Below are 16,336 nucleotides of genomic sequence, written 5' to 3' on the forward strand. Positions count from 1 at the left end.
GGTTAAATACTGAAAGAACATAAATGTTCTTTTTGTAACTTTGCTCTCTTTCAAAACAAAATTAACATCACAAATAGTTGATTTTATATATATATATTGCTAATTTTAAGTGAAGGTAAACTGTTTCTAATTTTCTACATATATGTTTGTTAGTGGGAGGAATATGCTTATGAATTAAAAAAATCAACCTGCTTGTCTCTAAATCAGCTGAATTATTAAAGGTTATCTTTAATCAGTATGTAACAGTGTTTGCAAGGTTAGGATACAGGAGTGTTTTTGAATATGGGCTCTTTTCTAACAGAAAGACTTATCTTCACATGTGTTTTTTCAGTTACAGGGTTGTAAAAAATAGATTTGTTAAGTGTTTTATATTTTCTTAAAATGGAAGATAGGGAGACTTTAGAACAAAACAAAAGCTCATAACTGTTTCGCTTTGAAAAATAACAAAAAAGCATGTAGATACTTTAAGAAAACAACATGTTTTTCTAAATCTAGAGCGCTCATAAAAATGAGGATCCAGATGGTCAAACCAGACAAAATGTGTAATGCTGTAAATTTTCCTCCTAGTTAAAAGGCTGGCCACCGAGAACCTGCAATACATGGTCAAAGCCTGCCAAGTGGGGTCAGGAGGAGAACCTGCCACCCAGCTGACTTCTGTGTTTAGGTAACTGGAAAATATGCCAACTGGCAAGAAGACTATTGCCAGCCATTTGACAGCCAACATGTTTTTTAAATAACTAATTATCCAAAACATAATGTGTTACTACTTGTTTGTAGTTTCAATTATTGTATTTTTGGCAGTGGTTTTGCTATGTTGTTTTATTAAAAAATAAAAGTACCAAGGAGAAAGATAAGTGAGCTGACGTAAAATTACCTGAGAATTTAGTAAGGAAGATTCTTGCATGTGTTTAAGAGGAAAAAGTGGGAAACGTGAGTCATGATGACAGGTGTACAGGCTTTGGAGCTGCTAAACATGCTACTCAGGATCCACTGTGAAAGTGCCTGTCACTGGTTTTCCTACTCACTTTAGATGCTGTGGACCCAGAAAGCTCCATTGTATGTAATTGTGAAGCATAGACTTTGTAGATCTGTTGTTCCTTCACAAGAATAACTGCAACTTGAGAAACATTTTCTGTTTTGTTTTTATTTTCCTGCCTTGCACCCTATAGAGTCTTATGCTTTCTGTTAGGGCAGTACTTTTAAGTATTTCTTTCTCACAGTTTCTACCAGTTCGCCTTTATTTCATGTATCTCTACCCTAGCACTACCGTGATAAATAGTTTGGGTCCATTTCCTTCATTCTGTGTTAGATTTTTGATTCCTCAGTTTTCTTTCTCATCACATAGTTGGCACTTGTCAGTTGTTTACAGTTTATTTAAATTGTGATCATTTGAAATAAATACTGGATTTATGAAAACTGTAAAACCCTAAGAGGAGGAAGGATTTTATATGAACAAAGATTGCATGTTTGTTAAGTACAATTTATTGAGCTAGGTGACTTTTATTTTCTTGGGGGGAGAGAGTGGAAATTTTAGGATTAAAATATATAATTCTTATTAATAAAAGGTCTTCTATGGGTCTAAAGTCTCTTGATCGGTTAAAGAATATAAAAATTATTTCAAATAACTTGCTTTTCTCATAGATATATTGTTTGATTTATCTAGAGTTAGCAATAACTAAAAGATATACAAAATAACTAGGAAACTGGACTCTGCTGTTTTAGTCTCTTCTACATCCTGACCATCTAGATTTCATCATGCACACTATAGCAAAAAAGTCCCTGAGATTAGATTTTTCCCCCTTATTCTTCCTCCTGGGATTCCAGCTCTTCCCTTTCCCTTTCTCCTAAAGCCACCACTCTGTTCATAGCTCATACTGAAGCCATTTCTGTTCTTTATTTTCAAGTGTTAAATAGTGTTCATATGGCATCTAAATCCTTATGGTAATCTTACATGAAATGATCTTTCTTGTGTTCAGGTTACAGCTTGTTGCCATACAGATACCAGCCCAAGGAATTGCCCCAGAAGTAATTCTAAGTAACTTGTTTTACTTTCAGGAAATTTATCGAGGATTATGGTATGAGATATGATTATCAGATTTACAGCATTTTAGAAACAGTAGCAGCATTGGACCAACAGGTTGTTATCCACTTGATTTCAACCCTTACTCAATCTCTGAAGAGTTCAGAGCAGAAATGGGGCCTTGGCAGAAATATTGCACAAAGGTATGTTTGATAATTTGATTATATCCTTTTGGACAATGATTATGAAATATAGATTCATTTTCTAGAAATGGCCTGTTTTCCACTTATAAAAATTTGGAGTGTGTTCCAGTGAATAAGATTAGTGACTCAACTAGATAATATGGGTTTTGGTCAGAAATAGATCAAGGCTTTTTTTTTAATAGATTACAACCCAGCTGAAGATAATGCTGGACTATTTAGAGTAATGAAACATGGGGGGGGGTATAAGTCTGTATTTCCTAAAGAGATTGTTTTAGAAGGGTCATTACTCATACTATAATTCATATGTCCAAAAGTAGTATGTTAAAGAGTCAAAGTACTTTAATTACATTGTGTATGGTGTGTATAGACAAGTAGACATTCAAGCAGGCTCAGTCTGTAAAGACTTAAATGAAAAATAGTGGAAAATGTAGTAAATATATATCTGTCTTCTTTTCTTTTTTCTTTATAGGGAAGCCTATAGCAAACTTTTATCTCACCTAGGACAAGTGGGACAAGATGAGATACAGAGACTACAAGATGATAATATTAAATCTATTTTGTGATTCATCCTCAATATTAATTATAACTATCTAAAGTCACTTTGCACCATTCTGACTCCTACTTTTAATTAATTGTATAATGTTCTGTTAAAAATACTTTCTAGGATTTTTTTCCTTTCATACCTGTAAGTATAAAGTATATAAATAAGGAAATAAAAGTTAATTAAATATGTTATAGGAGCTTTCGAACTTGGTAAAACTGCATTCTATTTTGAAGAGGTTTTAGTGAAACTAAAGAAACTTTTCCTAACTGGGAGTGTTATGTGTGTATGTCTAAGCAGGTTTGTACTGGTTGATCCATGGCCATTTTACTGTAATGTGACTTTCTGCCTTGTGAGTAATTTATTTCTGTTTTGTTTTTCTTTTCTTATGAGTTATATTTTATTATGATACTATTTCAAATTACCTGGCTGCCCTATGCTGGGTTTTTTTTGGAGGGGTGGTCAGGAGATAGAACAGTATATTTGTTATCCTTTTTTATACTATGCGTGAGGCAAGTTAATAAAATCCTTACAAAGCACACTTAACTCTATGAGGAATGAGACTGAATCTGGCTAAATGATTATACAGATAATATGTATTTTTTTTTAACTTGGGCCAACAGTGTTTATATCAATACTTGGGTTCCAACGGTTGCCAGATGTTTTCCTCTACTCATCCTTTCGTTTGGAGTTGTCATTAAAAGACAGATCAGGAGGAGGATAAACAAAAGCCTTTAAGAAAAGAGAATAAATAATATTCTGGAAATTTTTAAGTTTACAAAATTAACAGAAGAGGTCTGAGAAGTCAGCTGATTTATCTCCTTGGTCTTCAATTAGAGCCTTTTATAAGCTAGCATCTTACATGTTTGAAGGGAGCCAGTTTAGTTTCCTGTAGCAGCTCATCTCTCAACCCTTTAACTATTTCATTCAGATTCATTCCACCAGTTGGGCTTTTGTCCTTGACTCCTTTTTCTAATGAGCATTATTTGGTAAAAAGAGCTCCAATCTTAGTGTTGGGAACCCACCTGGGTCTCAAACCCAGCTCTGCTTTGTGACCTTGAGCAAGTTCTTAACCTTTCTGAGCCTCAGTTTCTTCATGGAGAAAAATGAATAATAACCCTTTTTTAAATTTCACAATGTTCTGGTAGGAATCAGTGGGATAATTGATTTATAATTATAATCATATAATTTAAATGTATGTGAAAGTATTTGTTGACCTATGTTCTGTTTGGTGGTGTACAGACATGATCACTCTATCTCATGCACAAAGGTGAAGAACACTTCCTAATTTTGTTCCTCTTTCTCTAATGGTACGTCCTAGATGAAGATCGCACTTCTTTTCAATGTTTTCTTACATGTCATGTTTGCTAAGTTTGAAATAATTTATTGTTTTTTTTCTTGAGTATCTAGTGTTTATCATGGTTCTACTATTCCTTCAGGAAAACATTTCAACCCTTTCTGACTCAAGAAGTATCTTTTAAAATGAAATGCATTGCAGTCGGGAAACTGTAGATAATAGCCCTTTCCTAATTGTAATCTGTGAAGTCTAAAGGACTTCATGACATATAAATGGTTTATTTTCCCCCCAAATAAACTGTTTTTAATTCAACAAATGGGATGAATGAAAGCCTCTTTAAGGTTACTAAGACTTCATAGCAATGAGTTTCTTTTCATTACGATAGTGACTTATTAAATAAATGATGCATTATTTTGCAAGTTATAGCAATTGAAATTTAAACTATTCAATGGGATGCCTTTAAAGAGTTTGTGTGTGTGTGTGTGTATATATATGTGTGTATATATATATTTTTTCACCCCCAAGGGAAATTGATAAAGATATCTTGGAGAATCTTGCTCCTTAGCTTATGAAACTTTTTAAGGGTTAAGAAAATCTGCTGCTGAATCATGCATTAGGGTGTATAGCTGTAGATACTAAGAATAACTAAAGTTTATACATAAAAAAATCAGTAACAAGAAAAAGTCTGTAACAATACCTGTGTATGTATATATATATGTATTTTTAAATTTATGTATCAGTAAAGTTTTAAAGAAGCTGTTTTATTGAAGAAAAAAAGAATATGTATGACTCTGTTTCATTTCTTAAGAATCTTCACTGACCCGTAAATTATTACTATAGTCTTGTCTTTTTCCATTTCCAGACTAAAGAGTACCTATACTTGCTTCGTTAATGTTCCTTTTCCCCTAAAAACCCTGTAATCCCTGAGGCGGCTGCTTCTACCATTGTAAGGTAGGCCATTCTCTTTGGGCCAAATCTGGAATGTGTTCTCATTTTTCTTGGTCTTTGGGGCCTCTGTGACATTGCATTTTCTTTTATCTTCTGATCCCTTCCTCAGCGGTATCGCTCCTTCCTACATACACGTTCTTCTTTCTTGTCCCTACTGGTAAGATCTAGCCCTTCACCTGCTCTGTCTCAACATTCTTGTAGTAGTGAACTGATAAAACTAGCTTATAATTTTTTTCTATCTGTAGTGCTAATTTTTCTCTAAACCTGTCTAGTTGGATTCTCCTGAAATCTCAAGGCAACATGTCAAGCTGCCCGTATCATCTTCGTTTCCAGTCTAGCTCATGCCTTCATTTTCTACCCAGAGAATACACCACTTTCCCAAGTCACTTAGCCGTGACATTTCTTGGATTCATTGCTCCCCACTTTTCATTTGATCACCTTATAGGCTCTTGTGATTTTTTTCTTCTTGCCATTTCATGCATCCAAACATTTTTCTATTGGGTACTATAATCTCCTTCTTATCTCTGGACTCCTGAAATTTATTCTTCACATAGTTTTGACATTAGTGTTCCTAAAATACTTCTTTCTTCTTCTTACTTTTCTGCTCAAGGACCTCCATTTACTTCCCATTGTTAATAAGCTGACATTCAAGCCCTTCAGTCAGGAGGCTTCTGCCATCTGACGCTATACCTTCTGTTTCCAAACTTACCTCAAGCAGGAAAGCAGACTGTCTTAGCTGCTTTCTCTGAATGACATGTTCATTCTACGCTGTGGGCCTCACTCAGTTTGCCAATTAGAATACCATCATTTCTATAGAAACCTAACCTTAAGGCACTTAAATAGGAAGAAAATTAAAATATACATGTTGGATATGTAATTATTCCACTCAAATAATTTCTTTAAAATATCAGATGGAGTGTAGAAGAGATGATTGAAAGACAACAGGGTGATGAAAGGACTTTATTAGACACAGATTTGGTTACGATTTAAATTTCAGTTGAACATTTAATTAGGTTTCCATAGGGGACGAAAAAAACATGGAGTATTGTCGCTGCACAAAAATCGTTTAGTACTTTGTTCATTTGTATTAGAAGAGTTTCAAAGTTTAAAACTTTTTATATCTTTACTTATCCCTAGCATATTTTTCTTTTCTTACTAAGCATATTTGACTTTTTCTATTTTGGGGGGTAAGTAAAATATTATTTGTGAGTTGTTAGACTATGTGTGTGTTTTCATTATGCATTGTTATTTTTATCTTCTTCCATGCTTCATCATAAATTTTTAAACCTACTTTGTTCTTAACCAATTACATGAGCCCATTTCCATGTACTTTCACAGAATCTTTGGCAGTTTTTATTTTTACTTCCCCTTTGCTAGGATTATATATCATATAAAAATTTGATGAGCCTTTGCAGTTGGGAAAAGCCTTTAGGAAACGTACCTTCCCTAATCCTACACAGTAACATAGCACTTGTGTTTCAAAGATAAAAGATAGATATCATAGAAACCTCACCGAAAACTGTGTTCTCTGTACTAAACCACTGCTTTTTGACTGATAGACTTTTTACATAAACCTTACATTTTCCAAAAACTGATCTCCTGCCTACTCCTCCTAGGGTTAAAAATATTGCCTTGTCAGTCAAGTATAGAGTATGCTAGTATAAATAACGTGCTTTGTTTGCTTAAAACAGTTGGTTTGGGAAGCTAGCAAAATAGCATATTCTTTCACATATTTAATAAGATATGAGATTTATATTTTGATTCTGTGATAAACTATGTTTGGTAAGATTACCAAAATCAGTACCAAATGAACTTACCAACTTCTGCTTACTGAAGTTTTTGGTGTGCTGATAGTTATCCAGTTCATTGCATTTGTGGATTGTGCTTTTAGAAAAATTCTGGGCATATGCATGCTTTAAGTTATTTGTGTATATAGTAATGAGATATAATAAAAAATGTATATATTCAACTTACACTGCACCTGTGATTATTCAACTGCCTCTTTATGACAGATTGACTCTTTGAAAACCAAAATAAAAATGAACCGTGTTACCTACAGGAATAATTTTTATCTTATTATTCCTGTTGCTTTTATACTCCGCTAAAACAAAGAAAAGTTAATTTTTCAGCTATCGTAATGGCTGAAGGGTATACAGTGTAATACATGTGGTTAAACTGAGAAGAGAAAAAGGATGAAAAACACCCTAAAAATAACCAATTGGCATTTTGTTCTTAAAAATCTAAGGAATTTTATTGCATTTTACATACATATTATTTTATTTTAGAGATTCATGTCTTTTCTGGCTTTTCCTCCTAGAGTAAGAACACTGCTAATATCTGTGTTACTGCTTTTTCTTTTTTAAAGTAAAATCTTGAAATGATGTTTAAACTGTTGGAAGCTTCATAGTCTTTTGGAAATTCAAATTAATAATTTAAATATAAATACAATATGGTCTTTAACTTTGAAGAGTAAAAATGGAAGATGAATTACTGTAGGATAGTTCACTTAAATGGGGAACATATATTTGAATAGTTTCAGTGGGCCTTGGTTTATATGACCAAACATTGTTTTCTAGAATTTTTCTTAATTAGCTCTTATGATCAGTAATTTGAGGGAAGGATCGAATTATAAGCAATCTAAGTTTTTTCTTTTTAGGGGAGGGGTGCTGTACTTTGGATGCTGTTCTTTGTCTATAAGTGTTTCTGGAAACTATGTAAAACTTTTAAAAATTCTGACTTCAATTCTGTAATATTATAGAATAATACATTAAAGTTCACTGAGGAGAGGTTTGATAATATATACTCGTTTGTTTTAAATAAATAGAAGTGTACACAGAAATTACAATAATCTCAGGCTGCCTTTCCGTTTATCATTCAAGCAAGTTCACTTTTAGACCTTCCCTTTCATTAATTGGGTAGAGAGTCTGGGATTAAAAATAGATTTTAAGGTTTTATAAGGTAAAACTGCTGGATGGAAAATGTGTGTGTCAAGTAAAAATTTTAGTAAATCTGAAATTCTTGTTTAGGTCCTTGTTGAAAAGATTTCTGAAACGCTGGAGACCATTTTCCTGACATGGTAAGGCATTTTAAAAACTTAATTTAGATGGTTTATACCTTTTAAATAGACTCTCTGTTTTCCTTCTAAATGTCAATTATCAATTTTCACTTTTCAGAACTGTACAAATATTCTTAAGGCTTTTTGTTTGTGTAAACAAAATCTGTTCTTTTAAAAATTTACCATTTTTTTCTTACCCCTAGTCTCCCTTCCCGGCCTTTAATCTAAATAGCCAAAAGTTTTATTTATATATATATATTTTTTAATTAATGTTTTAGGTATCATATAAAGTTAGTGAATTCTATATTTAGGAATAAAAATATTTTTTTTCACTTCTGATTACTAAAAGTGGTTACATGAATAAAATGACAATTTCCCATTAAGCAAGGATTGCTGAATGATTAAACTAAGGAAAAAAAGTAAAATCTTCCTTTTAATAAAGGTGACTTATCCTAACAAGATTAAGGGGAAAAACTCATGTTATACTTGTTGAATTTATGTTCAAATACGATTATTGAGTTGTTTTATTTTTTATTTTTTGTTATAGACAAAGCAAATCCAAAAACCTAGCCTAAAAAAATTCTCATGCATTATTAAAAATGGTAGTAATAAAATATGTATTGGTGGTAGAGAAGAATCCCACAAGTGCTCAAGATTGACATAACCTTTAACAAAGTGGAAAAACTTTTATTAGAACTACTGATACTAGGTTCAAATTTATGTCAGAGCACTTTATGGTACCGAAATTAGTACAACTAATTTTTTCTGAGCTTTAAAATGTCATTTTTCACTAAATGAGCTTAGATGAAATGTTTGAGAGACTTATTATTTTAGGCAAGTGTTTATACAAGTTTAGGAATCTTTGGCTTTAGTAAACTCCCTTTTTCATAATTAGCATGTCTCTTTCACATGCTTTTCAGAATCATTTATCTCATAGCTTGTGTTCCAAGTTCTATCTAGTAATTTTTAAACTTCAAAAATAATCTTTTTCAGTTACAAGGTTCTAAAACAGTAAAATACCTTGTAATTTGAGTGACATTTTTTTTCCTTAGGCAAAGTACTTCAGAGCATTTGCCTAATCCTTAAAACATTCTTCTGAATTAATATGGAAATCAATAATTGCCCTCCTTAAAAAGTGAGAAAACTGAAGCAATGTAAAGTTAAGCTCCTGGCCCAAGGTAACAGAGCAACCAAGGTGAAAAATCTGGGTATTCCATCTGCTGCTCTGGTGTACTTCTATTATTTGTATTACCTTGAATAAAATACGGCATTTAAAAAGTTATGATGTCATAATGATGAGCCTCTACTTATACAGCAGGGCTGTATAATGTTAAATTTTTAAAAGAAAAATTACAATCCCAGGCTTAAGTAGTAAAGAGATTAAGTACTGACAATTTTTTTTTAAGATCATTGATGGCAGTACTTGTGGAATAAACTGCCTTACTAAGAGGGTAATGTCCTGGACAGCACTGATTAGACAAAGTGTACAAAGAATGCTTAAAAGATCCATGGACCATTAAGTTAGCACTAAGCTACACCACCATAAAAGTCATACATATTGTGCTGTATATTGACACACACTGAGAAGCGTGACAAGCGTTTTCAATAATGTGTATTTTAGAAAACTGTTCATTTTTTGCTAATGTTTATCTGAATAGAAGATCTAGAAAACAAAACAAGGAAGCATTGAGCACTGAGTATTTTCATGCCCAGTATCCAAAAGTCAGGCCTTTTTCTTCCTCGTGTTCATGCTGGTTGTTAAGAGAGCACTGGCTTTTCAGATGGTGCCAATCCTGTGATGAGGCACTTGAAGAGTTTGAAGGTTAGGGCATGTGAAATACGGAGCTGGGAGGAAGCATGCCGCTATTCCATTGGAAGCAAAAGGAAGTGTAGGCCCGTAGAATACTTCTTCTTTGCCTTCTCTACTCACATCCAATACCTAACAAAAGAAGAGGAGAAACCTGTATGTTAAAGGTGGTTGTTCAAAATAAAGCTGGGTACACATAAAAGAAAGCCTGCAGTTAAATTCAGTTATGCCACCATGACTGTACCTTACGCATTGCTATTTTTCTCAAGTATGGTACCAGGAATATGTATTAAGTTCCTGCAAAGTACTATTCTACACATTTCTGTTTGTGTTTGTACACGTTTGTACATACATAGATATGTATGTTACGTTTGTATATACATAGATATATAATTCAATAATTTAATCTTCAGAACAGTGTCAAGGTGTAGGTAGCATTATCCTCCTTTAATAAAACTGCCTTAGAATGCTTAAGTAACTAGCCCAAACTAGTTAGTACGTGTTGTTTGTATGCTGGCTTACAAATCCTCACCTGTAAAGTGAAAACAACGTTGACCTTGCAGCTTTGCTCTGGAAATTGGTGACATACAGCTCAGTGTCTAGCACATAGAGTATTATAGCTTAGTAGCAGGTTCAAAGAAATCAGCTGCTTCTGGAAATTCTTCCCCAGTTATTTCCCCATTAAGCTGGAGTTCCACCTCTTTCCATATATGGAAAGAATCCTTTGTTAGTGTGTGCCTGCTGTCACCTCACTGATTCTGGTTTAACCTTACTACTAGGAAAATTCTTTCTTGAGGAAAGCTGGTCATTTCCTTTCTTGAGGAAAGCTGGTTTAACTTTTTTTTTTTTTTTTTTTTTTTTTTTTTTTGCGGTACGCGGGCCTCTCACTGTTGTAGCCTCTCCCGTTGTGGAGCACAGGCTCCGGACGCACAGGCTCAGCGGCCATGGCTCACGGGCCCAGCCGCTCCGCGGCATGTGGGATCTTCCCGGACCGGGGCACGAACCCGTGTCCCCTGCATTGGCAGGCGGACTCTCAACCACTGCGCCACCAGGGAAGCCCCTGGTTTAATCTTACTACTAGGAAAATTCTTTCTTGAGGAAAGCTGGTCATGTCCTACATGTCTAACCCATAATGTTCCTTCCAGCCTTCAATCATCTTAACCTCTTTTCATATGACCTTCTTCAACCTTCATTTTTTTAAATTAATTTTTTATTGGAGTATAATTGCTTTACAATGTTGTGTTAGTTTCTGCTGTACACCGAGGCGAATCAGCTGTATGTATACATATATCCCCTCCCTCTTGGACCTCCCTCCCCCTGCATCCCACCCATCTAGGTAACCACAGAGCACAGACCGAGCTACCTTTGTTTAAAACCTTTCCTCCCTTGGGTTCTATGACCTTAAAAAAATAAGTTGGTCATTGATGCAGGCCACCTTTGGTCCACTTCTTCCATCCCCATCCTAAATGTAGGTATGCCCCAATATTCCAACCACAGACCCCTTGGTGCTCTTCTTCAATGATCTTGTCCACTCTCATGCCTTCATCTGTCACCTAAGTAGATAATTCTTTTTTTTAATTAATTTATTTATTTTTGGCTGCGTTGGGTCTTCGTTGCTGCATGCAGGCTTCCTCTAGTTACGGCGAGCGGGGCCTACTCTTCGTTACAGTGTGCGGGCTTCTCATTGTCGTGGCTTATCTTGTTTGTTGCGGGGCACGGGCTCTAGGCGTGTGGGCTTCAGTAGTTGTGGCATGCGGGCTAAGTAGTTGTGGCTCACGGGCTCTAGAGCGCAGGCTCAGTAGTTGTGGTGCATGGGCTTAGTTGCTCCACAGCATGTGGGAACAAACCTGTGTCCCCTGCATTGGCAGGCGGATTCTTAACCACTGAGCCACCAGGGAAGTCATGCTCTAAGTGGATAATTCTTAAGCCTTTAATGTATTATTTTAGATGAAAGAAGCCCTTGAGATTTGGGGATCCAAGCTCATAAAGGAGGAAATAACTAAAGTCTAGAATAAAATATCAAACCTTGTAGCTTTTTTTCCCAAATGGACATTTAGCTGTCCCATCCCATTTATTGAACAATATGCCCTGTCACTATTAATTTTAAATAGCTCTAGTATATGCAACATATAAATTTTTCTTTGTTCTCTCTTTCAATGATTTATGTACCTTCCCGCAGTACCACATTTAGTTATTTTGACTGGGTAGGGCATGTCTCCCCCATTCATTTTCAAGCATTTCTTGGTTCTTCTTGTATTTTTCCTTTCCTGGAGAAACTTCAAGATAAATTTGACAAGTATTACTCCCCCACCCTGTGAGAAAAAGGAAAATTACAATGGGATTTTGACTAGTATTTCATTAAATAAGGAAGTAGAGGTCTTTCAATATTTACCTCAAATAAGATTATTGTTCCGGTTACAGAGAAGAAAATTGAGATACAAAGAATGTTCAATGACTTGCTCAGGATCACACAGCTAGTAAGAGGTGGTGGAGCCAGTACTTGGGCTCAAGGTTGCAACCCAAGAAAGAGCAAGGTTTTCATGCCATTCGTGGTATCCCTTCCTCAACTGAATACATTTCTAGAACACAAAATATCAGTTGAGGTCACTGTCCAAACAGCTTGTCTGGTTCCCTGGGCCAACAGAGGCTGTGTGTGTTAAGCAGATGCAATTTATTTAATCTGTAAGATGGGAAAGGAAGTGTTGGCAGTTTTTCTCCAAAACACTCCCCTGTAAACTGGCAGAAAGAAGGCATTTGGGAGAAGGAGATGCCGGCTTGGCAGCATATCCTCCAGCCAAAAAGAAGTAATCATAAATGAAGAGCAGTGGAGGTGATCTGGCAACAAAGACTAATCACTTGCACACTTAGGCAGCTGTTCCTTTACCTGCTGCTTGTCATCCACAGCGTCCAGATTAGAGTCAACCTCTGTGCCAGACATTTGCTTACACACCCACTGAATAAAGAAGAGCACCTGACTTTCCTCAGGAATCTATTTTTTAATATTTTACATGGGTCGGTATTACTAACAAGTCCAAATCTCCATCTTTGAACAAGTATTAGTTTAAGAGCACCTCAACCTTTCTCTTATTTGGGTTGCCCTTGAAATGGATCAAATAGTCTGTGCTAAATCAAGTAGTAGAAAAAAACAGAACAGTATGCTTTCTCAACATTTGACAGGCTTGTGGCTGAATCCTACAAATGACAGTTAAATAAGCTTTGATTAGAATCCAGAAGGGTCAGTCTAATGAGAGAGGTTATTGGCTGGTATTTTCAAGACCAAAGAAAATTACTTTAGTCCTTCTGGATATTAACAGACCAATCTGTGAACTATTTAAGTGTGACCTTCATTAATCTTAGCCAGCAGTACACTTAGAATCCAAGAATACTATAGATTTGTGACTTACGAAAAATTTAAACTTTGATATTTTTAACATCTATACTATTTTCTCCACCACTCTGACCTGTAATTCTCTTTTTTTTTTCCCTCACAAATCACATCTCAGAATTTATTCAGTGCTTTGGAGCTTAAAATATTTTTTTTAATTTTTATTTTATATTGGAGTTATAGTTGATTAACAATGTGTTAGTTTCAGGTGTACAGCAAAGTGATTCAGTTATACATATACATGTATCTATTATTTATCAAATTCTTTCCCCATTTAGGTTCTTACAGACTTGAGCAAAGTTCCCTGTGCTATACAGTAGGTTCTTGTTGGTTATCTATTTTAAATATAGCAGTGTGGACATGTCAGTCCTAAACTCCCAATCTATCCCTCCCCCCACCCTTTGTCATCCCTGGCGACCATAAGTTTGTACTCTGTCTGTGAGTCTGTTTTTGTTTTGTAAATAAGTTCATTTGTATCATTTTTTTTTAGATTCCACATATAAGCGATATCATATATTTGTCTTTCTCTGTCTGACTTACTTCACTTAGTATGATAGTCTCCAGGTCCTTCCATGTTGCTGCAAATGGCATTATTTCATTCTTTTTAATGGCTGAGTAATATTCCATTGTATATATGTACCACATCTTTATCCATTCAAACTGTCAATGAACATTTAGGTTGCTTCCATGTCTTGGCTATCGTAAACAGTGCTGCAGTGAACAATGGGGGCATGTATCCCTTCAAACCATGTTTTTCTCCAGATTTATGCCCAGGAGTAGGATTGCCGGATCACATGGCAGCTCTATTTTTAGTTTTTTAAGGAGCCTCAATACTGTTCTCCATAGTGACTGTATCAATTTACACTCCCACCAACGATGTAGGAGGGTTCCCTTTTCTCCATACCCTTTCCAGCATTTATTGTTTCTAGATTTTTTGATGATGGCCATTCTGACTGGTGGAAGGTGATATCTCAGTGTAGTTTTGACTTACATTTCTCTAATAATTCGCAATGTTAAGCATCTTTTCATGTGCCTCTTGGCCATCTGTATATCTTCTTTGGAGAAATGTCTATTTAGGTCTTCTGCCCTTTTTTTTTTTTTTTTTTTTTTTTTGCGGTACACGGTCCTCTCACAGTTGTGGCTTCTCCCGGACCGGGGCACAAACCCGTGTCCCCTGCATCGGCAGGCAGACTCTCAACCACTGCACCACCAGGGAAGCCCCTTCTACCCATTTTTTGATTGGGTTGTTTGTTTTTTGATATTGAGTCACATGAGCTGTTTGAAAATTTTGGAGATTAACCCCTTGTTGGCCACATCATTTGCAAATATTTTCTCCCATTCTATGGGTTGTCTTTTCGTTTTGTTTATGGTTTCCTTTGCTGTGCAAAAGCTTTTGAGTTTAACTAGGTTCCATTTGTTTGTGTTTATTTCCATTACTCTAGGAGACGGATCAAAAAAGCTATTGCAGTGATTTATGTAAAAGAGTGTTCTGCCTATGTTTTCCTCTAAGAGTTTTATAGTCTCGAGTCTTACATTTAGGTCTTTAATACGTTTTGAGTTTATTTTTGTGTATCGTGTTAAAGAATATTCTAATTTCATTTTTTTTGCATGTAGCTGTCCAGTTTTCCCAGCACCATTTATTGAAGAGAATGTCCTTTCTCCATTGTATATTCTCGCCACCTTTATCATATATTAATTGACCATAGGTTCATGGGTTTATTTCTGGGCTTTTTATCCTGTTCCATGGATCTATATTTGTTTTTGTGCCACTACCATACTGTTTTGAACTGTAGCTTTGTAGTACAGTCTGAAGTCAGGGAACCTGATTCCTCCAGCTCCATTTTTCTTTCTCAAGATTGCTTTGGCTATTTGGGGTCTTTTGTGTCTCCACACAAATTTTAAGATTTTTTGTTCTAGTTCTGTGAAGAATGCCATTGGTAATTTGATAGGGATTGCATTGAACCTGTAGATTGCCTTGGGTAGTACAGTCATTTTGACAGTATTGATTGTTCCAATCCAAGAACATGGTATATCTTTCCATCTGTTTCTGTTATCTTTGATTTCTTTTATCAGCATCTTATAGTTTTTAGAGTGCAAGTCTATTGCCTCCTTAGGTAGGCTTATTCCTAGGTATTTTATTCTTTTTGATGCTATGGTAAATGGATTTTTTTTTAATTTCTCTTTCTGACCTTTCATTGTTAGTGTAGAGGAATGCAAACGATTTCTGTGTATTAATTTTGTATCCTGCAACTTTACCCATTTCATTGATGAGCTCTTGTAGTTTTCTAGTAGCATCTTTAGATTTTCTATGTATAATATGTCATCTGCAAACAGTGACAGTTTTACTTCTGTTCCAATTTGGATTCCTTTTATTTCTTTTTCTTCTCTGAATGCCATGGCTAGGATTTCCAAAACTATGTTGACTAATAGTGGCAAGAGTGGGCATCCTTGTCCTGTTCCTGATCTTAGAGGAAATGCTTTCAACTTTTCACTGTCGAGCATGATGTTAGCTGTAGGTTGGTCAAATATGGCCTTTATTATGTTGAGGTATGTTCCCTCTATGCTCACTTTCTGGAGAGTTTTTATCATAAATGGGTGTTGAATTTTGTCAAAAGCTTTTTCTGCATCTACAGAGATGATCATATGGTTTTTATTCAGTTTGTTGATGTGCTGTATTACACTGATTGATTTGCATATATTGAAGAATCCTTGCATCCCTGGAGTAAATCATGGTGTACATTTGATCATGGTGTATGATCCTTTTAATGTATTGTTTGATTTGATTTGCTAGTATTTTGAGGATTTTTGCATCTATGTTCATCAGTGATATTGGCCTGTAATTTTCTATTTTTTGTGATAACTTTATCTGGTTTTGGTATCAGGGTGATGGTGGCCTCGTAGAATGAACTTGGGAGTGTTCCTTCCACTGCGATTTTTTTGGAATAGTTTCAGAAGGATAGGTGTTAACTCTTCTCTAAATGTTTGGTAGAATTCGCCTGTGAAGCTATCTGGTCCTGGACTTCTGTTTGTTGGGAGTTTTTAAATCACAGTTTCAATTGCAGTACTCTGGATTGGTCTGT

The 16,336-nt window shown here is 35.2% G+C and overlaps 2 protein-coding genes across 3 annotated transcripts in view; one reads left to right on the top strand and one right to left on the bottom strand.

The window, feature by feature from the left end:
* Nucleotides 1-5,382, top strand: part of MMS22L (MMS22 like, DNA repair protein) — a 139,307-nt gene extending 133,925 nt beyond the window's left edge. Inside the window, exons 23-25 of the mRNA XM_060030211.1 lie at nt 568-664; nt 2,056-2,223; nt 2,693-5,382. Of these exons, the coding sequence (XP_059886194.1) occupies nt 568-664; nt 2,056-2,223; nt 2,693-2,786 (359 nt within the window). The 3' untranslated portion in view covers nt 2,787-5,382. The remainder of the gene's footprint in view (nt 1-567; nt 665-2,055; nt 2,224-2,692) is intronic.
* Nucleotides 5,383-8,977: 3,595 nt separating this feature from the next.
* KLHL32 (kelch like family member 32) overlaps nt 8,978-16,336 on the bottom strand; it is a 231,872-nt gene continuing 224,513 nt past the window's right edge. For both annotated transcript variants that reach the window (XM_060030213.1, XM_060030212.1), the window contains exon 11: nt 8,978-10,003. In XM_060030213.1, the coding sequence (XP_059886196.1) occupies nt 9,842-10,003 (162 nt within the window). In that variant the 3' untranslated portion in view covers nt 8,978-9,841. The remainder of the gene's footprint in view (nt 10,004-16,336) is intronic.

The sequence above is a fragment of the Delphinus delphis genome, chromosome 14, assembly GCF_949987515.2.
Source record: "Delphinus delphis chromosome 14, mDelDel1.2, whole genome shotgun sequence".
Taxonomy (NCBI): domain Eukaryota; kingdom Metazoa; phylum Chordata; class Mammalia; order Artiodactyla; family Delphinidae; genus Delphinus; species Delphinus delphis.